This window comes from Channa argus, chromosome 4 (genome assembly GCF_033026475.1).
Source record: "Channa argus isolate prfri chromosome 4, Channa argus male v1.0, whole genome shotgun sequence".
Taxonomy (NCBI): domain Eukaryota; kingdom Metazoa; phylum Chordata; class Actinopteri; order Anabantiformes; family Channidae; genus Channa; species Channa argus.
This window is the reverse complement of record NC_090200.1, coordinates 27,428,951-27,453,901: the sequence shown is the minus strand read 5'-3', so window position 1 is coordinate 27,453,901 and position 24,951 is coordinate 27,428,951. Positions and strand designations below refer to the sequence as shown.

The window sequence follows — 24,951 nt, the reverse complement described above, 5'->3', positions numbered from 1 at the left end:
ACTCAACCTCCTAAAGCCAATTATCAGAGGCCTTAAAGGACAAGTTTTTAATTTGTTAGGTCTGTTTTAAAACAACAGCCAGGTGACTATTTGGACACTGGACACTGGAAGATGTTTTAATTCCTCCTGATAATGCTGGCAACTAAGAAAGCACTTTTTAAAAGCCTTTTCAGTGTGTTGGTCTTACTTAAAAGTTGGTCTTTTAAGTATAAAAGACATTAAACATTTTTGTTTTTCCTCTTGAGTTGTAGTAGGAGAAAAGTACCAAAAAGAGAGAATTTTTTATTAAAAGGCTGCACCTTTAAAAGATATCCTTTAATGTGACCAATTTGTCAAGTCAAGTCAAGTCAAGTCAAGTGGATGGTTGGATTTGGATGGTTGAAAGCCTTTTATAGTTTTCACAAAAGCCTTTTATCTTTTCATTTTTGCACACATGGGGAGCTGTGTCTTTTGGCCCCATCACTTTAATAGGGATCTCTAACAGGTCTGTATTAAAAAGAGCAATGACTATTGTGATCAGGTGTACTGTCTCAAAATGTTTGGGGTCTAGAAAACTTTAAGACAACTATAAATCCCCTTAAATGTCCCGTACATTCGCTATGCAGTGCAATGTAACTGCCCCAAAAAGGTTTAAAAAATTAACATATATTTTTGTTTTGTAACAGACTCTCAGGTCGTCTAAGGATGGATTATTGAAGTGCGCCAACTCCGGGAAAGCTCTTTGTTGTCCCGCTGTTGGCCACAAACTAAACACAATGGCGGCGCCCATCGAACTCTGAGCAGCTGTTGGAGGAGCTGAAGCTATAAGCAACGATATTCTTCTGAAGCTGAAAAGGACAAACGACGAAAACATGGACAGCGTAGGAGAGGAAGAATCTGATCCTATAAGGCTGAAGTCCGTCAAGAACAATAAAACATTCACAGTGCCTCGAAATTACCGGGTGAGAGCGTTAGTTAGCTAAGTAGGAGGAAAACCTAACTCGACTTTTTAAAATGACATCTTTCGTATTAGCACTGACACATGAGTCAAAGAGCGCAAGTGGACACTTTTTACTAATATAAACCGTCCATTAAAAAATGAAAAATTCGGCGTGTATTTGAACAAAATGACATTGCGTATAACAGCAGGAATCACTGTTTCCACAATCTGAGTACAAAACAAATGAAGCGGATTTGTGAAAGGAATATGGCATTTCATCCATCAGTGAGCTACCTGTGCTTATGTGTACTTATTGTGTACTTACTGTGTATACATACTTATTGAGGCGTCTTTGCTGTGTCCGTTGCCGGTCACAGTGAAATTAAAGCCTGTACCCTTCAGTCGTTTTGTCTTTTTTTTCTCAGGCAGTAAATCGAAATGTAAATCCTCTGCGCCATCCTCCCCATCAGGCATAAAGTTAATTGCAATAGTGATCAAAATCTTGTACCACCAGAGTTTTTTTCCATTTAGGCCATGGGAAATCCCCCTGTGAGCCAGTTCTTCTTACTGACCCTGTTTGGTTTGATTTTTATACCCCATTATTGATCACTTATTGGCTTTCATCTTATTCCAGCTTCTGCAAATGTTCATGGAAATAAACTTGAACACATCAACAGCCATGTTGATGTTGTTTAAGTTGTCCCACTCCCTAGTGTCTGCCCCGGCATCCACAGTTTATGCTTACGTTTTTATCTTGTGTGTTTAAAACTTGTTAAAAATGCTGTTTAAGAACATGATCCATGAAGCTAAGGAGTGAAATTTTTTTTTTGCTGATCGTTTCACTCTTTTTTTCAGTTTGGGAGCTGCAGAAGTGTACGAGAGTTTGAAAAACTTAACCGAATAGGAGAAGGAACTTATGGCATTGTCTGTAAGTCATTCATTTTGATAACCTAGTGTGTTTTAGCTGTACTAGGAAACGCTGGTCTACCTGCACAGTAAATAAACAGTTTTCTTTCTCTAACCAAAGACCGAGCCCGTGATACCAAGTCAGATGAGATTGTAGCACTGAAGAAAGTCCGGATGGACAAGGAAAAAGATGGTGAGACGGTGATTCATGTACAAGCATTAAATCAATCACTTCAATTTTCATTTTAACTTTGATATTAGGCATCGTTTTGTTTTTTTAGTAATTGATTAATTGATCACTGAAACAGTGAGTGTCCAGCCACTCACTGTTTCAGTGATTAGATGTTTTAAAACCTGCTGATGCCCTGCTTTTCACCTGACAGGAATCCCCATCAGTAGCCTGAGAGAGATCACCCTGCTGCTGAGGCTGAGACATCCCAACATAGTGGAGCTGAAAGAAGTGGTTGTAGGCAGCCAGCTAGAGAGGTAGTACACACATACACACAAACTGCATTATGGTGATAATGGGTGATGAGGGGAAAAAAGTCTTATCACAGTAAATATTTTGATATTGGTCACAGGGCTGTGCAATATAGCAAAATGTATATACCGATAACAATATACAGTTATTGCTGTGCCAAAAATATTGGCACCCATGCAATTCTGTCAGAAAATGCAACCCTTCTTTCAGAACATATTTGCAGTTGCAAATGTTTTGGTATTTACATTTATTTTGTTTTGTTTGCACTGGAACAAAACAAAAAAACATAGAAGAAAAGTCAAATCTATAGCAGCTCCCCCATCAGTGTATGAGTGTGCGTGTGATTGTGAGTGTGAATGGGTGAATAAGAAGCAGTGTAAAGCACTTTGAGTGCCAATAGGTAGAGAAGCGATATATAAGTGCAGACCATTTAGACCATTTACTTCTAACTGCTGTGAGATCTCTCCACAGGTGTGGGATTCAGATCTGGACTCATTGATGACCATTTCAGAAATCTCAAGTACTTTGTTTGTAACCATTTCTGAGTTTCGGGTCTTTGTCCTGCTGGAAAACCCATGACCTCTGGTGGAGATGCAGCTTTTTGGCACTTTCGTTGCGCCCCAAAATTCTTTGGTAATCATCGGATTTCCTGATACCATTAACACAGTCAAGGCATCCAGTGCCAGAAACAGCAAAGCAACCCCAAAACATCTTTGAACCTCCACCATGTTTGACTGTAGGGACTGTGTTCTTTTCTTTGAAGGCCTCATTTCCTTTTTCTATGTAAACAGTGTCAAGATGTCCTCTACCAAAAAGCTCTGCTTTTGTCTCATCTGTCCACAGTATGTTCTCCCAGAAGGACTGTGGTTTTGTCTCATAAGTTTTGGCAAAACTCCAGTCTTGTTTTTTTATGCCTTTGTATTAGCAGTGATGTCATCCTGGGTCTCCTACCAGAGCGTCCCTTTTCATTAGGATTTTGTGTGTCTGCAGATCAGCTTGAATTTGTTTGTGGAAGTTAATCTGGGTTCTTAATCCACCATTCAAACAATCCTTCCCTGTAACTTCATTAACTTTGCTCTTCCGTCCACGTCCAGGGAGGTTAGCTACAGTGCCATGGGTAATCCTCTTAATGATATTGCGCACAGTGGAAACATTAAGATCTCTGGAGATGGACTTGTAACCTTGAGATTGTCCATGTTTTTCCACAATTTCTTCTCTCAAATCCACAGACACCTCTTTACACTTTTTTCTTTTCTCCATGCTCAGTTTGACACACAACACAAAGGTTGAGTCAACTTTTCTCTATTTTAACTGGATGCAAGTGTGATTACTATACACCTGTTCATTGCCACAGGTGTGTCTAAAAACAAATTACAGGAGCATCACATGTTTAAAAAGCAATTATTTCTTACAATTTCGACCAGTTGCCAATAATTTTGTCCAGTCCATTTCTGAGTTCTGTGTGAATTTTTATCAAGTTTGACTGTTCTTCTCAGTTTTTTTTGTTGTTCCAGTGCACGAAACAAAAACAATAAGCACAGAATGCCAAAACATTTGCAACTGGAACAATTGTCTGAGAAAAGGGTTGCATTTTCTGACAGAGTAGCAATGGTGCTGCTATTTTTGGCTATGCTAAGATTTTTTTGCAGTAACTTGCAGTAGAACAGTTTGGGAAAGGTTTTGTGGCAGATACAGATCAGTTAATTCACCGCCAATAAAATCAGTTTCTACAGCAAGACGTTATTCCACATCTATCTGGAAGCAATGTAACCATTCAGGAGTGTAATTGTACAGAGTGCTGGTAGAGAGTTAATGAAATGCATAACAAAATAAATAAAATATGACCTGGAATTAGAATTTTTTTTCTTTTTTTGCTTCCCATCACACATCCCCTCTTAAAATGTAATGATTTGTTTCTGTAATTCTCTTTGTTTCCCATTCAGTCTGTTTCTGGTGATGTGTTACTGTGAACAGGACCTGGCCAGTCTGCTGGAAAACATGCAGACACCCTTCTCTGAGGCTCAGGTAGGGCGCAGTAATGTCCCTAAAACTGTTTACTATGATTTTGTTTTTTCCACAGGACTGCTGTAATTACAAAACCGTCACCATTGGTTCCTAACCTTGGTGGACAGTGGACACAACCACTGCAACTTTTTGATAATGCTTTACAATGTTAGTGGATGAAACAATTGTGTGAAAGTTGATGTAAATATCAACTATATATATTCTTATTTGGTCTGAATGTAGTTTTAGTTTACATGGACTTCATTTTTTTCTTTATTTCTCCAGGTGAAGTGTATTGTCCTTCAGCTGCTCAGAGGATTGGAATATCTCCACCACAACTTTATCATACACAGGTCAGTCCAACTTTTCCCAATACACTTTTCCCTGCTCTCAGAAAACAAAAAAAGGCTGTGACCCCCACTTTGTGTTTTAACTTTTTTTCTTATTCCTAACCAACAACAGTTGCATTATTATCGGATTTTTATAAAAGTTATGGGTTGGGTCTCTTCTTACTTAGAAAATGAATATTCACCAGTGGATTAACTTTTAATGACACAGATCATGTTTTACTAAGAAAAGGTGACTGCTAGTGCATTTTACAATAGAAAAAACAGGGACAGGGAAACAATGGGCACTTTGGGCAGTTTATCCCATTTTTCCTGGCAGATCCCCTAAAGCTCCATCAGTTTTGTGTTCATCTCTATAAATGCCTGACAAGTGGAAAGTACTGAAAGCACTGTAGCTCTCAGAGACAGCTCACTGTCATCATTAATCCTATATTCAGGGACCTGAAGGTGTCCAATCTGTTGATGACAGACAAAGGCTGTGTGAAGATCGGTGAGTCATCACTGTTACTATTACTGCCTCTGGCAGCACTGACCTTTGGCCTCTCTCTGACAATGACTACCTTTAGTTTTTTTTTTTTTTCTGTTTGATACAGACAAAAGTAAAGGTAAATACTACAGTGTAGAAGTACTGTTACAAGTTTTGCTGATAAAATGTTACTTACAGGAATGGTTCAGGCTTTTTTTCAGCCGTTGTTAAAACAATTTGTACTCACTACTGCTAAATAACCACAAAGCTGAGCCACGGGTGCACTTACTGACCACTTTATTAGGTAAATTTATTTAAATGCTTGTTAACACAAATATCTAATCAGCCAATCACATGGAAGGAATTCAATACATTAAGAGTGACTTTTAAGGTGGCATGGTTGTGAGTGCCAGACAGGCGGATCTGTATTTCAGGAACTGCTTACAGCATGGATTGATCCTGCCTTGTATCAACGGTTCAGGCTGGTGGTGGTGTAATGGTGTAGGTAATATTTTCTTGGCACACTTTTGGCTCCTAAATACCAATTGAGTATTGTATAAATGCCACAGCCCTGACCATGTCATCCCTTTTTGGGGCGACTGTGGCGCAGGAGATGAAGCGGTTGCCCACCAATCCCCCAGTTGCTGGTTTGATCCCCGGCTCCTCCAGTCAAATGTTGAAGTGTGCTTTAGCAAGACCCTGAACCCCAATCTAGTTGCTCCCGGTGAGCATTGGCCAACTGCATAGCAGCTCCCCTGTTGTATTGTGAGTGATATTGGGTGAATGAGAAGCAGTGTTTTGAGTACCAATAGGTAGAAAAGCAGTTCAAGGACACTTCGTTATGTGACAGGAGAACCTGGGGATCGAACCAACAACCCTGGACGCCACCTTCTGCACCACAGTCGCACCCTGTCCCAAAACTACAAACTGCAAAAATAATCCAGTTATTAAATCTACTCATCAAAACGTAACCTCAAAATTAAGGGATAGGAAAAAAGTCCTAGGTTCCAAATGCACAAGAAAGGAACTAGTAGTAGTACTAGTTGTAGTACGGCCAACGACCACCTTGAAAAAACTCAAACCATTCCTTAAAGTAAAGTCAGCTGAATGATAACTTTGGAAAGTATTCAGACCCCTTTACTTTTTGTGTTGTAAGTTCTATTATCAGATTAAAGTGTACATCACTTTAATGTTGCAGCTGGTAAAGTTTTAAATCTTAGAATTGCGTCATACTTATCTTAACCAATGTTTAGTTAAAAAGTAACTAGCAACCACAGTGGCCAAATAAAAGTTGGAGAGTAAAACAAATTTTAATTTGGAATACTCATGTAAGGTACCTCAAAAGGCCTTATAATATACAGCAACAAGGAAATGTATTGATGTATGAGTTTATCACATGTACAAAAAGGAAACCTTGTCTTATTATTATCGACTCCAGAAATGAAAAACACCAATCATTTTAAAAAGCAAAAAAAGTGATGGAACTGAAATTAACAATACAAAATGTATAAAAAGTCATGTGAAAAATCAGTTATTAGTGGTGGTAGTATTTGTATGAATGTGTTTTTTTGTCCCTCTGTACATAGCTGATTTTGGGCTGGCCAGAATGTACGGCATCCCACAGCAGCCCATGACCCCTAGAGTGGTTACACTATGGTGAGTGATATCGTGCGTCTCAAATTTGAATCTGTGTGTGTGTGTGTGTGTGTGTGGCATATTATGCAGTAAACACTTGCTTATCTTGTGTTTGTGTGTGTTGCAGTCTCAGTGGAAACTCTTCCTTTTAATCCCTCTCTGTAATCCTCATTCAGTAGCTCCATTGCTGCAAGCTTGGCTGGCTCTGACATAGTATGTGCTCCTTTTCCCTCTCTGCTGTCTGTAGGTACAGAGCTCCAGAGCTCCTCTTAGGGACCAAGACACAGACGACAGCTCTAGACATGTGGTGAGGCCCTATTTGTGTCTTCATTAATCAGTCTGAATTTGCTTGTTTGTTGATGTCATAGACCTCTGTTGTTTTCCAAAAACTATTAAAAAAAATAGACACACTTTTGTATTTCTCCATTCCAAGACCCTTATAAACACTGTCCACACTTGTTGGAGTCTCTTTAATTCTACCGTAAATGTTGCACATGCACATTTCACTGACAAAAAATACAATAAAATGAAGTGCTTGTTAAAAATAGTAAGGTCACTGGTTTTGAAATAAAGAAATTATTCATCCAGTAGAGTGGTGTATCTGGCTGATGGGTTTTTCATAGTTTTTGGACAACAATGGAGGTTAATCCCATCATGGGTAGTATTGTCATTCCATTAATTGTATTTGGACATATTGCTGGTTATATATATATATTTTTTTTTAAATAAAATGCAATCATATTGTTACCTGTAAATGTACATTTAAAAACAAGATGCTAGTTTTGTGACAGCAATTCAAAGAGAAGTAGAGATTTTGAACATTTTTTTGTGAGTACATCTTTTTTTCCTACAAACACATTCAATTGCATAACAAACAATGATCTAACTGGAAGATCAATGGAGCTGGTTTAGCTTTTATGCCTGCAGAAGCTGTGTGCAGAAGGTAAAAAATGGCACTGCTCATTAAGACAGAGATAGAGCTAAGAGGATTACGCTTACGTTTAATTTGTATACTTGACATCAATATGCAGTGTATTACCCACGTTTTTATTGGAATTATATTGTGAGAAGTCACCATAGCAATAGATTATTTTGGCCTGGGATATATCCACTCCTTTCTCTCTGAATCTGCCTCTCTTCTTGAGCTCCTGCGTCTCTCCCCCTCTCACTGCTAATAAATGATAATGTGGGTCACAGCAGACACAAGTTGACATTTGAGCATTTGTTTCTGTTGTGGGCAAGTACAATTACCGCTGCCAGAATGTAACAAATCCTGTATGTTCTAGTAAACTTTACAACACTGTCAAGTGAGTGCGGCGTTTGCTCTGTGGTTTCTTCTCCTCACTCCACAACTCTAAATTTCTTTCATGGTGTTTCCTAAACCTTCTCTGTTCCTTGTAATATACATTTTAAGTGAAAAAATGCGAATTGTGATCCATATTTTCTATTGGTACCAATTGGTACCAAATCAACCGCTCCCTCCTTTTGCTGCGTCACGCTTCAGGACGTTCTATTTTTTAAAATCTGGTGTCTACATGAATTTTAAACCTTCTGATTTAATGGTTGTTAACCTGCAATATGCCCTTTTATCACTGCTGTTTCACAGTTTTATTATCCATATAAAATCAATCCATGCCAAATTAGGTGCTGACAGGAAATTACTGGAGCATTTAAGAGCCTCATAATGTTTGCTCTGCAGGGCGGTCGGCTGTATCCTAGCTGAGCTGCTGGCTCATAAACCTCTGCTGCCTGGAACATCTGAGATCCAGCAGGTGGACCTTATAGTGCAGCTGCTGGGAACACCCAATGAGAACATCTGGCCGGTGAGATGTTAGCACTCAGTACATCCTAAGCACAAAGTAAAAACTCTTTTATGAGGGATGACATCCAGACTACTTATTCAGACTATTAAATATGGGATTGTTTGTGTGTGTGTTACAGGGTTTCTCTCAATTACCCCTAATCGGTCAGTACAGTCTGAGGAAGCAACCGTACAACAACCTGAAGAATAAATTCACGTGGCTGTCTGATGCTGGACACCGACTACTCAACCTGCTCTTCATGTACAACCCACAGCGCAGGTACGCACACACAGAGTTTTTTCTACTCTTAAATTTAACCAGGCTCTTAACTCTTAAGCTCAGTTCAGGTCATGTTGGCAGAATGAGGATGGTTGCAGTGGAAATGACTCTGTACCATTCACGCAGTATTTCAAGGTGGTCTTCTGCTTTGTTGTTGATCTGTTGCTGTTACTGAAGTAGTTCAAGTACTTTCTTGCTTGGTTATTGTTACAATAGTAACTTGGCTATTATTGTGATAACTACATGTGCTCACTGGCTAGTTTATTAGGTTGGACCCCATTTTGATTTCAGAGCTGCCTTAATTGTTTGTGGCATAGATGCAACTAGGTCCTGGAAACGGTCCTTAGAGATTTTGGTCCATATTGACATGATGGCATCAAGGAGTTGCAGATGTCTTGGCTGCACATTCATGATGTAAATCTCCTAATACATCACATAACAAATGTTCTCTATTGGATTGAGATTGGTGACTTTGGAGGCAATTTGAGTACAGTGAATTCTTTGTCGGAGCGACTGTGGCGCAGGAGGCAGAGCGGTCATCCACCAATCCTGCAGTTGTTGGTGTGTGAGTGTAAATCGGTGAATGAGAAGCAGTGTAAAGCACTTTGAATACCAATAGGTAGAAAAGTGGTCTATAAGTGCAGACCATTTACAATTTTACCAGTCTTCTCTTGTCCAACTTTGGTGTTCTCTTGTGAATAGTAGCCTCTGTTTCCTGTTCTTAGTTGACAGGAGTGGCACTGGTGTGGTCTTCCTGTTGCTGTAGCCCATCTGCTTCAAAGTTCCATTTGCTGTGTGTTCAGTGATGCTCTTCTGCATACTTTGAATGTAATGAGAGGTTATTTGAATTACTGTTGACTTCCTATTAGCTCGAACGAGTCTGGCCATCCTCCTCTCACCTCTGGCATCAACAAGGCATTTTCACTGCTGCTTACTGGATACTGGATCTCTTTCTCAGACCATTCTGAGAACAACAGTAACAGTAACACTGCCAGTGACAGGAATACGACCAACAAGTTAATTAAGGAGGCTGGTTCTATTATTGGATCAGCTCCTTATTCATTAGAGAAAAGCATTTCTGAGAAAAGTACCAGAAGAAAAATACAGACCAAACTTCAGTTTGTGGTGTTGCGAAGTGTGATGAGTGAGATTTAGGATGCCAAGGTCCTACACAGAACGGTTCAGAGGCTCTGTGCTGACTGCTATCAAATGTCTGAATGAGACTCCTGTTCATGTATTAGGGACTAGGATTTTATTGTATCTTTGTGTGGCTGCGGCATGTTAGTTTCATTTTTTTAAGTTTTAACTTTTGAGTTTTAAGTTTTGAATATTTTATTGATCACCATGATCAATAAAATTTTCTGATCTACTTTTAGGACTTTTAGGCTTAAAAGTTTCCTCTTGGACAAAGCTTATATTTAGAGATGCCAAAAGGTTTAACAGCACACACATGAATCATGGAAGCTGCTTGGTGTGTAAGTCAGCATTTTTGCGTGTAAAGACATGGCTTTGTAGGAGCAGATTTGAGGGTGAAAGAGAACAGAATGGTTAAGTGTACTGGCTGATTTGAGCAAGCAGAACAAAACACCTGAGGAAAACAGCGAGCAGACAAAGCAGTGAGCATGTGATCATGTGTATACACGATCAGGATTGTGCACAGAAATTTGACTCTGCACTCACAAGCCCATGTCTGCTTGCTCTCAAACTCTGAATTGCAAACTGATAAGCTCTCAAACATTTTAGCCCCTTTAGCCTTGACTTTCACAGACTTGACACTTTCAATAATGTGGACTTGAAACCTAGCACTCATTATCTGTACTGTTAAGGGAGAGTGTTTCATTTACTGTATTATGTTTTTGCAAAATTTAAAATCAGCTAAATCTATTACAATCAGCAAGTTGTTGTATCGCTTTATGCTAAGACTTTAATGCTGCTCTCAGTTTCACAAACCTTCAAATGTCACAGCCACAGTCTCATTAGGTCCCATTCACCCATCACTACCTAGAAGATGAATGAAACTTTTTTAAAGATTCCTTATTATTTTCTGTTTTGCTGATCCAGAGCTACAGCTAAAGATTGTTTGGAGAGTTCCTACTTCAAAGAAAAGCCTCTACGTAAGTGAAACGATTTTGGATCTACTGCATGTAAGTTGTTGCCTCTGCCCTGATGCTGATGATTAATTGTTTGTTTGTGATTGTCTGTGCAGCATGTGAACCAGAGTTAATGCCAACCTTCCCCCACCATCGCAACAAACGTGCTGCTCCTCTAGCAGAGAGCCACTCAAAAAGGAGCAAAGTGTGATCGGGATGGTGACAATGAGATGAGATCGCTTTCCACTTCCACTGGCACATACTGAGAAAATGGAATTTGAGTTTGGAGCAAATGTCAGCCTCCTGAAAAGGTCACAGAAGGGCTGGTTAAACAGGGCTCTAAAATGCAACCATATGACAAGTTACATAGGCTGCAACACTTGTACAGTGTACCGTCTACTATGCACAGTCAAAGTGTCACTGTCAGCTTCTGGACTATTTTTTAAAAATGCATATTGCTTCTGAGGTTTGTGTGACGAGATCTTTCAGGAGTTGTTTAAGTCATATGGGCAAACATGCGATTGAAGCTGAACAATCTGCCTTTATGAATTAAAGAGAATATGAATAGTCCAGATGTTTGAGCCTTGTTATGAGGTGAAATAAATGGAAGGGCATTAAGGTGTGATCAACTGTGCATCCAACCAAAGTGTCCTTGAGAAAATTCACTGAATCTACTCACTTTTTGTTAGCTTGTAAAGACCCTGAACTCATTTTCTTTGTGTAATTATTAAACGCCACAATATGCAGAATGTTGGATTTATATTTCTGAACGTCTGCTGAAACAGTTTCCAAAAACTTCATATTTTTCTTAAATGGGCTTTTATTATACTTCTTTTTAGCCAATGTCTCTTTAAGACCCTTCCACACCCAGAGTCCGATCCGTTCTGATGGGTGAGCATGAGTAAGCCTGCCAGTGAGCCAAGCTGTCCTTGCTAATCTAAGTGGGCACAACTGCATACTTTGGGTGCATAAGAACACAATTGGAAGTCTGTTTATGGATTGATATTGATATTTGGATGTAGGACTATCAGGAATGTTTTGGGATGGTCCAGATAAAGTTTTTCAGAGCTTTGGGAAAGTCTCAGAATAAACTGTACAGAGACAGGTTTTGTGAATTCTTGTACATATTTTCAGTTTATGTTTTGGAGCTTTGCCATTGTTTAGTATGGACACTGATCATCACAACAGTTAGGTAAAAGAAAAACATACCAAAAAACTAAATATGGCCTCCTTAAATAAGAAACTCTGGATCTAGCCTGGTTTTATCCAGAGGTACAAATAAAGTGTACAAAGGATACCAGCACAGGGTCCTGCAAAAAACCCCACAAAGAACCGGACAAAAAAATCACAACGTGGACCTTTTGGGAATTAAGATAATGCTAGCATAAGATGGAAGTTTTGCCTTACTAAATTACATTAGAAGCAATAAAACTTGCCAATCAAGCAGAAATAATTGGAACTTCACAGAATGTTCAGAATAGTGACAGAAATCCAAAAGTTCCAGCTTTAACTTTTTTTTTTTTTTGAGCTTTAGATTATTGCCTTTGGACAAACTGGGTTAGCTGTGTCCCTGCCTCCAGTCTTTACACTAAGAGGGTTTTGCATGTACCTCCTTCAGAATTCAGTTTTAGCTAGTGTAAAGTGGTAGACTTGTTTGCCCCAAGGTTGTTGATAACCCAATGTAGTATGTATAGATACTGACCATGTTGAGCTGCTAAATATGTACAGAAATCAGGTGTCATATTAAAAATGTCAAACCAACAATTGTGCTTTTTTTATTTGAAATATCAGTTTTTATTAATTTAGGTTAGATTAATAGTTATGGTTACCAGACTAGCAGGAGGTTAGGTCTGCTTAGGGGACGCTATTACCGACTTCCTGCTGAACCAGCATGTACCTCCACAAACACACAGCGATACTAGCACTGAGCTAACACACAAAGTCCTCAAAGTGAGTTAACCCAGACAAGCCAGTGATCTTGAAATGGTAGTGAGATAGAACAAATAGCCTATAGCACGCCTAGCATTCCTTCTTGATAATAGCTAACGACAGCACAGATAGTGTTTAAGTTTAAGAAGGAATGCCAACCTTGAACCCACCAATGAAACAAGATGGTAGTGATGGCAAAAATAAAATAACACCAGAGCTTCATGGTGAAACATCAACAAAGAAATACTTCAAGTGTAAACAGAATCAGTCAACTTGCATGTCAGGTGTGACTGACATAGTGTGTAACACTGCTGAACCATGTACGCCAGGGAAAAGCAAACCAAATTAAAATGTCCACATTTAAAGAGATGTGCTTGGGTATTTCATTTAAAGCACTCAGCAATGCGCAGACTGCTGCAAAAACACAAACTTCAATAAAACAGACACTCAGACCACACCCGTGTATTCTGGGAAAGAGAACAGTAATTAATTGCTGAGCTTATTAATAGAGCAACTGTACATTCTTGACCTTTGAAATTGCAACAACCTCGCAATCGCAAGGAGCAATGTACTCAGTAAGGGGAGGCCCTTACTCAAAGAAAACAAAATTGCAAATTCAATTTGCCAATGAAAACCATTTGATATGATTTAAAGCAGGTACTAAATGGACCTGGTGGAGACTGTTCTCTTGCCATTTTTAAAATGTCAGTTTTGGTTTAAAGTGCAATTCATATTTCTTCTGACTTCTTAACATCACTTTGCTTCAAGTTGATAACTTCTCTAGGGGACATAATCTAGAGGAGCTTTTCAGCTAAAAGCAGAGAGAAGTTATAAGGAAAGCAGTAGGAAGTTTAATACCATTCATATACATTTACTGCCATATTTACTACAACCACAGAAAACAGGTTGAAAAATCTGTGAAACCACCCTTTAAGGAAATATTAATCAAGCACACCTCTTGTGTTCTACATACTGAAAATAAATATGTACAGTAGCTCAGACAGCTGCTAGCACAGAAGCACAGGCCTGATACAGACACACGCACACAGCTGTAAATGGACACGGATGCAGCCATAATTAATTCAACTTTTCATCAAATAATATAACAGTGGACGTAACATATAGACATATGCATTAAGACATACAACTTCAATAAAAAGACAAGAGTTGCATTCACACACATGACAGAACAAAATTATTTTGTTTCTTCTTTGACCGCCACTGTCTATATCTGCGATCCAAATCAAAGTGCACAATGGCAACAAAGTGTGCAGTCCTTCAGTCAAAGATAGAATCGGCTCAGAGAGAGACAAACCTTCTGCATTTGGATTCAAATGCAGCTTTCCTCATTCAGTGTGGATTAGATAAAGAGTTGTTGTAGTGAGTAGTGGCTGCTTTGTAATGGTACACTGTCTTAAAAGAGGGCAAGACATGGGCTCTACTTTCCAACTACTAAATCACACCAGGACTTTGTCTTGTTGCATTTGGATCAACGTCCTCCAAGGATTCAGAAATACTGGATTAGATGATCAGAAGAAAGAAATATAAGATTTCTCATTCTAGTTTAGTACAAACAGACCAGTCTTTAAGTTGGAATCCATCAGAGGCAGTGAACCAAGTGCTCAGCGCGAGAGAGGAAAGCCTATAGGATGTACTGCAGGAGATGAGTAGTTAGGAGCAGTTGGGTCGTTCTGGCGGTCTCGGGGAGGTGGCCCAGGGGTGGGGGTGGAAATCTGTCTCTCAACCCTCCATCCCAAAGTCTTCTGTGAACTTCTTGACTTTCAGCAGGTCCTCAGTGTTGACTGTGGGACGGGTAGTAGACAGAGAGCGCAGCATGTCTGACTACAAAAGAGGAAGAGATACAAGTCACTTTTGCCAAACATTTTTGTTTTAGTACCTGCCTCAGTTTAAGAAAACCAAATGCTGTAAACAGTAGTCTATTTTTTTTGCCAAAATGAAGCTTCAAAGTCTGAGAATTACAGATTTTGCAGTAACGTGGTTACATTCGGCTTTCTTAGGAAAGCTGATTTCCTAACTGTCATGTAAACAGGAAAGCTGGTTTCTGAAATTGAGGTAGGGGGTTAGTGAAACCTGATTTCAACAGGTAGATTTCTCACCAAAAAACGTCAATTTCTTTGTTATGTACATGCGTAACCGGGTTTCTAATCAGCTTTCTACAACTGCAAGTGTGTAACAAAAGCTGCAGACAGGAACACACAGCTGAGGGAAATACTGAATGAAAGGAGAGATTCTTAACAGGGTGATCCTGCCTCATTTTTAAAACAAAGTCTGTCAAAGGTGTGACAAAAAATGTAACCTACGCAAAGTGGTTCTTATAAGTCTAAATAAGTCACATTGCACCACAGATCTTTTAAATTCATACACAGATTTCTAGTATCCAGGTTAATTAACTGCATGTAAACGCAGTCCGTGCGGCTCACTGATGTGTTTTTCAGAATTTTTGAACAATGAAACTTTGCAGCCAGAAGCGAAAGCAAAAACATTACAATAAGTATAAATGTTCATTGTTGCTTTTAGTGTTTTTATATTGATTTATTGACAATGACAAAAATACACACAAAAGAAAATCAACAGCTATCCCCTAAGTCACAGTACTGTGCTTCTGGACAAGGTAATATATTGAAAAATGTTGAAGCTCCTATCCATGTTGTTATATGTGTATCTCACCATGCAGACTATGGGCTCCAGTAGCTTATCACTAGGCACATCCATCCAGGTCATCTCTATGGCTGCAGGGTCACCAGGGGAACAAGGAGTCAAGAGGTCGTCGACCAACACCTGGGTGTTGCTTCGGGATGGACCGCGAACCTGCAATGCACAACAATGCTAAGTGTAAGTCATGTACAACTATTAAGAGGCAGCCGGCAGGAATTGGTGGTTTAAAATGTTTTGGTGTATATTTTTCAAACATCTGACCTTTTTAAAGTGTGTGGCAGATTGGACTTTCCTCACTGGCTGCATGAGAGCATCTCGGACGATTATGCTGATGTCAGCTCCAGAGTAGCCTTCTGTCTTGCGGGCGAGCTGCCGGAGGTCAGCCTCGCTCAGGCTGTGTGGGGTGTTGCCCAAATGAAGACGGAACATCTGACTCCGGGCTGGCTCCTCCGGTAGAGGGATATAGATCCGCTTCTCAAATCTGACACCCCACAGAAGACAATTTCCAGTCAATTACAGGTTCACCAGCTGTTTGAAGGCTTCTGACACATATACAGACTTTACAGGGCTAAGACTAAACACAGACATGCGTCACAGAGTACAATCTGTGCAGGGTAGTTACAGCTAACATTATTAAATAGGAAGAGTATAAAAATGCAGCAGAGTATTTACCAATTATGTTTAGTGAAGTAACTAACATACATTCAATGTAGCTGGCATAAACTCGTGTAACTGTTTAGAAGGTTTTCATACTTGCTGATATAGAGGGTTTTTAATTACTTTGGAAGGCAGTACTCTAGTATAGGTTTAGCTTACATGCTTAGGATTTAAGTATATTTGGGTTTATTTGAGCGCCTTAAACCTATTCCTCAACCAACTATGAGTGTAGCCTCCAGCAATAACATCACTAACTTTAATGTTGTTATTGCATGATAATAAATTATACTTCTGTTAAAATAAAGGCCTCAACAGCTTGAGAGGAACATTGTGGAAAGTGTTCTGCTCAAAAGTGAAGACTGCGATGCTATTAAAACTACTATGATTTAACTTGGACACAAAGCTCTTACTCCAATTGCTCTAAATCATAATGTTCAAAAACAGTCAAATCTCCTTCTTCTTTGACGCGTTTACCTTTCATGTAAAATGTCGGGCTACAAACCCCCAGAAACAATATTCAAGGTACAACAAACACAGTGTATATAACAAAGCAATACTGTAGTAACCTCTGACCTTCTGCGGATGGCAGCATCTAGCACCCAGGGGATGTTGGTGGCTCCCAGCACCAGGATGCCATCATTGTTGTTTCCCACACCTAAAAAACAAACGATCAAAAACAGCATTAGTCAACATAAGGAGCTCTTACTTTCCTCAGTGTCCATGTTGGGTTGTACATTTTCATTAGGTGAATTTCTTTTGTGACTTATATATATATTTGACTGTGGCGCAGGAAGGTAGAGTGGTTGTCCACCAATCTCACAGTTGTTGGTTCAATCCCCGGCTCCTCTGGTCACATGTTGAAGTGTCCTTGAGCAAGACACTGAACCCCAACTTAGTTGCTCCCGGTGAGTGTTGGCCAGCTGCATAGCAGCTCCCCCATCGGTGTATGAGTGTGTGTGTGATTGTGAGTGTGAATGGGTAAATAAGAAGCAGTGTAAAGCGCTTTGAGTGCCAATAGGTAGAAAAGCGCTATATAAGTGCAGACCATTTACCATTTACTACCACAGTATTTAAGCTTTTTTCTAATGTAAAATAGCATTTATGCCTTTCTTAGTGAAAAGAACTCTCACCGTTGTTACTGTGATCCTGCACATTGTTTATTGTACATTATCACTTTATGCAAGTCTGATTATTCTAATTCCTGATCTCGTCTGGCTCACCCTGCATTTGGACCAAGAACTCTGTCTTGATGCGTCGGGCAGCCTCACTCTCATTCTCATTCCTGGAGCCACACAGTGAGTCCACCTCATCGATGAAGATGATTGAGGGTTTGTGCTGGCGAGCCAGGTCAAACAGGTTCTTCACTAGCCTAGGAGACACAGGCAAAGAAAAAGATACTGAGACAGCAATATTAATAAAGCTGCTTTCTATTATGATGCCCGAGATTACCATTTATCATAGTACATGAGAAAGACTGAATTAGATTTAGGTTTACATAGGGCCGTGACACACCAAATTGACCATCACTCTGGTTGTTACAGTGTGTTCCCCACCGCTGGAACTAGTCAGACCCCCATTAGTAGCTTTTCAGTCAATTAAGAGTGACCTCTCTGACTGGCTGTTCAGCTTAGCGAATCAGTGCATTAGAAGAGATCAACAGCCCACAATGCCTTTAGTACCATTTATTTCACCTATCCACCTTTGGATAACTGCTTATCAAACACATTCTCATTTAAAAGTACTTAGTGTGAAAATGACAGCTTGTATATAGTTTTAGGTCTTCCTATTTTCCTTCCTTTCATGCAGGCTCAAAACATCCATGGTATTTGGCCAATGGCTTAAGTCTTTGCAGAGAATTCAAATGCCACCTGCTGGTGCAAACAAAGGCGATGCATCAGTTGACCTGAGACTTTTTCAGTGTTGGCTTGGTGTCTCTTTCCCCTTAGACATAGAACAAACTGAACAGTTAATACCTGTAATAGAATTATACTCTCATATTCTGCGCATGGGTAGGTGCTACAAAAGTTATGTTTCCATAACTGTCAGTCATTTTGTGTTTTTACATGTTGTCAGATTGTTAATGTTGTTTTTCTTTTAAAGAGATGGAGAATCAATTCTCTACTCTAGCTGTGCTTACTCCTTCTAATGAAACAAACACATTCTGCTACACTCCTTTACTATTACTAACATAATTCTACCTTCCCCAGATAAAGGATCACTTTCTATTGACATGTCAAGTAGCACTGACAAGAAGACATACTTCTCACTCTCTCCCAGCCACTTGGACATGAGGTCTGAGGATGACACAGAGAAGAAGGTGGAGTTGTTGGCTTCTGTGGCCACAGCCTTGGCCAGGTATGACTTTCCTGTCCCTGGTGGACCAAACAGCAGGATGCCTCTCCATGGAGTCCGCTTGCCTAAGAACAGAGAAGCCCAGGAGTATTGTTGCTGTTCATTTGCGATACAAATCACTAAGATACTTTCTAACAGTCCAAAACAGAAAGTGACTGATCACCCATGGACATTAACCTTATATTTTTAATGGAAATGGTAAGATTATACTGCTATACATAGTAGATTGAGATTTAGTAGATTAATCTTGTTTGCCCATAGTCATTTTTTGACTATGGGTCACAATATTTAATTACTGCCACAGCAGTAAGAGAAACCTCATCAGTAAGAGAAAATTACAATCATATGAAAAAGCTATCTATTAAAGTAAAATAGTAGCATTTAGGACATCTGACAAGACGAGACAAAGGTATGTTTGGTGTTTTTATCCTATTTATTAATTAACTGTAAAATTGTAGCCTAATAATGTTCAAGTAGATCATACTGATATACCGTAAAGATGTCCTGTTGCTGTATACAGTCTGTTCAGTACACCTAATATTTTGACCTTTGCAATTTTCTCTGCCTTAACTGTGATATTAGTATATAAGAATTAGTTGTTGTAAAAGAAATTTGAACGGAAAGAATTATCAGTACCTGTAAAAAGGTGAGGAAATTTAATGGGCAGGATGACAGCTTCCTTTAGAGCTTCCTTGGCTCCTTCCAATCCAGCCACATCACTCCACCTGACATTGGGCTTCTCCATTACAATAGCACCTGGATACAAAGCCAGAATATCATTGAGTTCTTGACCATGCATTCATTGATCTCCTGGGAGGAATGAATACATGAATCCATGTAAACCCACTGACCCATGAGTTGCTCTTGCAGTTTCTTCTTCTCTGGGTTCTCCCCCTCACTGTCGCTATCACTCCTAGAACACAAATAAACAGAGTAATAACAAGAAAAATATATTAAATCCCCACTTCTGACATGTGATCATGTTGTGACCAACATTGCACAAGTGTTACAGCATACTTGTCATTGCTCTGTGCCTCCTTCACTGGCTTCTTGCCCTGTTTGTCTTTATTCTTCAAGTAGTCTTTGAGTTTCTCTGCTCTGTCCAGATACTGCATACATTTTGCTCGTATGCTCTCCTTTGCCTTGTCGCTATGGGCCTCATCTGAAGAAGAGATCATTTAGCCCACAAACCTTTGTATCAGCAGAAGGATGAAAAACTAATTCAGCTACAGCTATTATACTCACATTTGATGGCATGTAGGAAATATTCCACAGCATGTTGATACAGCCGCAAGGCCTCCTCATAATTCTTTGCCTTGTCTTCTTCTGTGGCTTTGGTCACAAGATCAATCGCTTTCTACAGCAGATGTGGAAACATATTGTCAGAGGACAGAAAAAGGCAGAGAAAGACGGATTGTCCACATGTGTTTGCCTTCCTTATGAGTCTGCACTTAAACACTTCAACCAAACGAATATGTCATATTCTATTAGTTCATCTTGCTTTAAAGAAAAATTCAGTGCTGTACAAGCCAATCATCCGAATAAAATGAAACGTTGTCTGTTTTTGTCATGGTAACTGCGAGCAGGAGCCACAGCCCAAATAACGGTGACACTGTGGCTGCTAATGTTAGCGTTATCTCCAACAGAGGTTTAACATGGTTAACACCAGAATTGTTATCATTTACACGTAATGTAGTTAATATCGAAGCTATAAGCTAACCGCAATTTTATGTTCAAGATATTTTTTTAGGAGAAGAGGTGGAAGGCTCAGTTAGTGTTAGCTAAACTAGCTTGCTAACAGCATTAGCGGGCTTTACCGTCAGCTGTTTTGCTAGTGAGCTAACTCGCATTGAAGCTATCTATGGGCTAAGCCAAGTTTTGCCCATTGTAGCAAGCTAACTTTAGCTAATAGCTATTTGTTAGCATACCTGTAATGTCGACGTTGTCATTTCATCTCACGCTTCTGCTATCAGCACAGATTTCTCTCCTCCGACCCTCACCAAAGGTGGATAGGTGAAGTAATGCGCTCGTTAATAGCTCTGCGTTATAATGACGCTACAGTTTGCTTTCAACATGACAAAACAGTTCTGTTGCTAATACGCTAGCTAGCAAAGATGACAGCTCTAGACCTAACAAAACCACAGCAACAAGCACCGCGTTTACAAGCTAGCTAGCGCACACAAAGCTAATTTCCGGTAGATTCTTTCAAAATATGACACCAAATGACAAACGTATGAACCACGAATTACACATATACACTAACCTAAACTGATTACAGATGCGCTATTAATAGTCGCTTCGTAATTTTAAAAATCTGTATTTAATAAATAATTACAATGTAAGTAGCATTTACAATGTTTAAGTCAAATTGAGCATTTTGTGTCAATAAAAAATGCGAACTTGACGAACACAAGCTGCAGATGCTTCATGGGACTGCAGCTGTCTCCACCTAGTGGCCATATTGACGTTATAGCAGTTGTAAGTGGCTGCTACAAAAGATAATACTCACAAAGCACACAAAAAGTTTATTTGTAACAGTTTTATTGGTAGTTATTTACATTTGAGGTTATTACATTGCTATCATACTGTATCTTGAAAGGAAGTCTAAAATACTTTGTGTATGACAGGTTGTTGCAGTAGCACTTTAACCTCTAGTAGCTAATGATTGTGTTGGACGCAAGCTGCCACAAATTTTAACTTTGGTTCATAAACCCCTTCTTAGCAGCACTGCATTGCATAGACAGAATAGCCACAATATTGAAAAAGAAAGATTTTTTATTTTTTTTTAAATCACACGGAGGAGAAAAAGCGTACATTCACAGGTTAAAGGGGTTTGAAGGGTTAGTGCATCAAGCTCAAAGAGGGATAGCCTGTGGTTTGTTCAAGGTTTGCCAACTGCAGACGATAAGAAATACACAGCTGCTTAGAGAAACAGGTGTTGTCAAACAGTAGGATGATGGAAGTGGATTTCATGTCAGGCTAACAACACATTGTTTTAGGGGAAGCAAAGTCTACTTCTCTTAACACAGCTACTCATAAACCATATGTTAAACAAGAGCTACAAAGCAACACAAGATTTACCGTTACCACGTTGTTGCTTTCACAAAAAACCTCAAAAAAGTAGTTTGAACCATACAGACAGGTGTTTGTGCTCCTTCTGAGGAAAGAAGGGTGATCTGGTTTCCCCAGTCAATGGACACAATAGTACATTGTTTTAGATCAAAAATACCACAGAGGCTCTAGTGATGGGTAACTTCAGCAACATGTACTATGAATATGCTGAAGGTCATAAAAATGTGTTAAGTCATGTCGAACACAATAATAAATCAACTCTGAATGCAGACACTGGCTTAAAGAGTGGAAGTAAAGGCAGGATGACTGATATTTGCTTGTGGCAGAAATAAGAGGGTCTGCTATGAGATTTTAGTTCAAGTCAAATTTCATTGGAGGCAAAAATTTCCTGACCTTAGGAATAGTGTGCCAAAGCACATTAAAATGGATATGCAATTTAAGCTAGCATGAGCTTCAATAATCAAATTACTGATCCAGCCACCCCTCCATCTCCCTGCTATGCTAGGCTCTTCTACCAGCTGCTATGCTCCACCATGCTCAACAAAGCCCTTTATGTATTAGTTATTATCAAATTAAAATAAATAGGAAGCTGCAAAACCCATTAACCAACCAATCACCGCATGCTCTAATGCTCAGATTGGTTAGAAAACCTGCTCAGGAACTTTTAAAAGACTATATCTCTGCACTGCTTTTGTTCAATGAGCCTAAAATGTACTCAAGTGGAAGTACAGAATAGTATAAAATGGAAAAAAGTAGGTATAGATACCTCATATTTGTACTTAAAGCTACAGCGAGCAACAGCAACTTTAGCAACTACTACCTTCTTCCTTGCATCCACAACAAACCTATTTACACGCCACAATACTTTATAGTTATGAACCTACAATACTAATAATTTGTTTAAAAAAATGTTAAATCTTACAAATGATGAAGAAATTGTTGCTTTTCTATGATTGGTCAGAAAGGTGAGCCTCACTCTAATGCTTTTGGAGGTGAATATCTTCACTGTTCAATTAGTCTGCATCAAAGGAGGCTTTGACAGCACCTCACCCACATTAAGATATGTTATTATGAAAATTGTTGCACACTGTAGCTTTAAATATAGTACTTACATGTTTAGAAAAATAAAAAGTAGGATTTCAAAACTTTCACCATTTAGGACTTAATGTACAGCAAGAGAAAGATCTAGGAGGACAACAGGCTAGCCCCCCTGTAATATACAATCACATACTGTATTACACAAATATTTCATGTGACCTAAATTTCATAATAAGGTAATGACAAATAAGCAAATACTGGGGGAATGTGCTCCACAATAATGCTAGTAAGTGGATTCTTAACGAAGATCACTCTATCAAAATTGGTTTTACTTTCTGCCACAGAAATTGAATTATGGGGCTTTAAAAAGTCGATAAATGTCCAACGTACCAATACAGTTTACATGATTAAAACAGAATGATGTCTGTCATGTGATTGGCAGCCTTAAAATAATGGTCCTTGGCCAGAGAAATGATGCTGCGGGAATATCAAGAAGGGACCAGTAATCTTAAGCAAAGTGGAATGAGAAGACAGCAACACTAAGATACAGAGGACGTGGTAGTGTCAGCGAAGGAAGGGAGGTAACATATGGTCATGTCAAATATAGTCATCTGATACAGAGTTCAATGTCAGGAAGTCATGCTATCATGAGATAAACACTTAAAAACAAAGTAACATTGTTTACATTGTAAGAGTAATACTATTGCTTGTGCATGTTGAAAGCTTACATTTCTCCTATTGTTTTAAATCAAAGGTAACATTACAAAGAGTGTGTCTGTGACTACATACGAAAAGGCACAGTTGGCAATCCTGATTACAACAGTAGTTTCGGATAATATGCTAAAAGTGAATCTGTCTGACAGCAGGCACACTATCAAGCCAACAAAAGCATGTAGTATAGACACACACACACACACACACACGCACTTTTCTTCATTCACACAATCTCTGTTTAGTTAACTGCATTCTGACTCTACAACTGCTTTTTTTTCTTTTAACCTCACATCGACACCAAGAATAAACATACATTAAAAAGAGCCCAAAGTACATTGGAAGGCTTTTGTGGAATGATAGGCATAGAGTAAAAACAGGGAGCGTTTTATCAGTTTGTGCTTGGCTGTCTATCAATTGTCTAAAAATTCCTTCCTTTACTTTAAATGTTTCAGTTACACTTTGCTTGAAGTGCACTTGTGATGTAAATTAATAAACACATCACAGGCTTCTATCTTAGCATCATACTGAATAGTTGCAGTAAAAACGTAATGCATAATCATGGAATGTTGTCACATTAATTATAGCTTTTTTGTGTTTTGAAACTCAAACAAAGTGCCTCCTCTTTTTACCCAACTTTACGAAACAAATGACTGCAAGAGGCAGAGGAGAAGCTGGAAGAGAAGACACATTTTTAAGACAATCAACAACATGACTCGTGGGTTGAAACTTCCCTGCAGCAACACAGGCCTAACTTCAGCTGTGAGTGGAGACACAGACAAACAAAAACATTATCTGCATTATGGAGGCGGATAATCCTCCTTTCCGCTGTGCCTAGGCCCATCCTCTGATACATGCTGCTGCTGCTGTTGATGGTTGTTTCACGTCAGTAGACCCATACGAGTCAACTTGGCTGACAGGAAGGAGTGGAGGACGAACACCACCGGCTTTGGACCAGAATGAAGGTCAAAAACCTGGAGAATTATAGGAGGGAAGATGCAAGAGAGAAAAGGTTTGAAGACGGTGTGCGAGACAGGAAAAGAAAGACAGAGAAATGTATATTTTAAAGCGTAGGCATGAAGTTGTATTAAACTATTGTAAGACATTTCCTGTTACTTTTGCTAAATTGGATCTTGAGAAATTGGTGAACTTCTGATTTCTCAGTTCTTACTTTCATTTCATTTGTATCTAATTTGTAGCTATTGGCTTCTAAACAAAACATAAATCTATAGTTTTTAAGTTACTGAAGTACAGTATAAGTGAGCAGGGATGATTACAAAGTTTTGGGGCATCTCACTTTTTTTTGCTCCCCACTCCAAGTTTTTTCCCCACTATTCATAAATATTTATTTTAGATCCCCAAATGATGTTAACTCCATTCACATTACGTGTGTACATCTAACCGTTTATTAGACGTCACACAGCACCATCCAGAGCCAGAAAAAGACTTTTTTTCCATTTCTAGTACAGTAAACATTCCATTAACTTAGATTCTTTTAATGATTATAGGGCAACTTCACTGACTTTCAACTTTGTTTCTATATTTCTACTTTGGTGAGAAATCTAGTAATCTTCCCTCTGCATTAAC

The 24,951-nt window shown here is 39.1% G+C and overlaps 3 protein-coding genes across 3 annotated transcripts in view; 1 reads left to right on the top strand and 2 right to left on the bottom strand.

Moving 5' to 3' along the window:
• The first annotated feature begins 727 nt into the window (after positions 1 to 727).
• Positions 728 to 12,535, top strand: cdk10 (cyclin dependent kinase 10). Its single transcript, XM_067500309.1, has 13 exons — positions 728 to 941; positions 1,775 to 1,847; positions 1,947 to 2,018; positions 2,209 to 2,311; positions 4,250 to 4,331; positions 4,596 to 4,663; positions 5,095 to 5,147; positions 6,710 to 6,779; positions 7,006 to 7,065; positions 8,458 to 8,581; positions 8,700 to 8,839; positions 10,901 to 10,953; positions 11,046 to 12,535. The coding sequence occupies exons 1-13, from the start codon at positions 852 to 854 to the stop codon at positions 11,138 to 11,140; spliced, it is 1,083 nt and encodes a 360-aa protein (XP_067356410.1). The 5' UTR covers positions 728 to 851; the 3' UTR covers positions 11,141 to 12,535.
• A 153-nt stretch (positions 12,536 to 12,688) lies between these two features.
• vps4a (vacuolar protein sorting 4 homolog A) lies at positions 12,689 to 20,715 on the bottom strand. Its single transcript, XM_067500307.1, has 11 exons — positions 20,472 to 20,715; positions 19,789 to 19,900; positions 19,561 to 19,705; positions 19,395 to 19,456; positions 19,180 to 19,299; positions 18,452 to 18,608; positions 17,412 to 17,560; positions 16,765 to 16,846; positions 15,796 to 16,015; positions 15,547 to 15,687; positions 12,689 to 14,700 (listed from the first exon to the last, which is right to left on the bottom strand). The coding sequence occupies exons 1-11, from the start codon at positions 20,490 to 20,492 to the stop codon at positions 14,599 to 14,601; spliced, it is 1,311 nt and encodes a 436-aa protein (XP_067356408.1). The 5' UTR covers positions 20,493 to 20,715; the 3' UTR covers positions 12,689 to 14,598.
• A 352-nt stretch (positions 20,716 to 21,067) lies between these two features.
• The window catches only part of sntb2 (syntrophin, beta 2), a 30,391-nt gene continuing 26,507 nt past the window's right edge, over positions 21,068 to 24,951 (bottom strand). Inside the window, exon 7 of the mRNA XM_067500303.1 lies at positions 21,068 to 24,338. Coding sequence (XP_067356404.1) covers positions 24,246 to 24,338 — 93 coding nt within the window. The 3' untranslated portion in view covers positions 21,068 to 24,245. The remainder of the gene's footprint in view (positions 24,339 to 24,951) is intronic.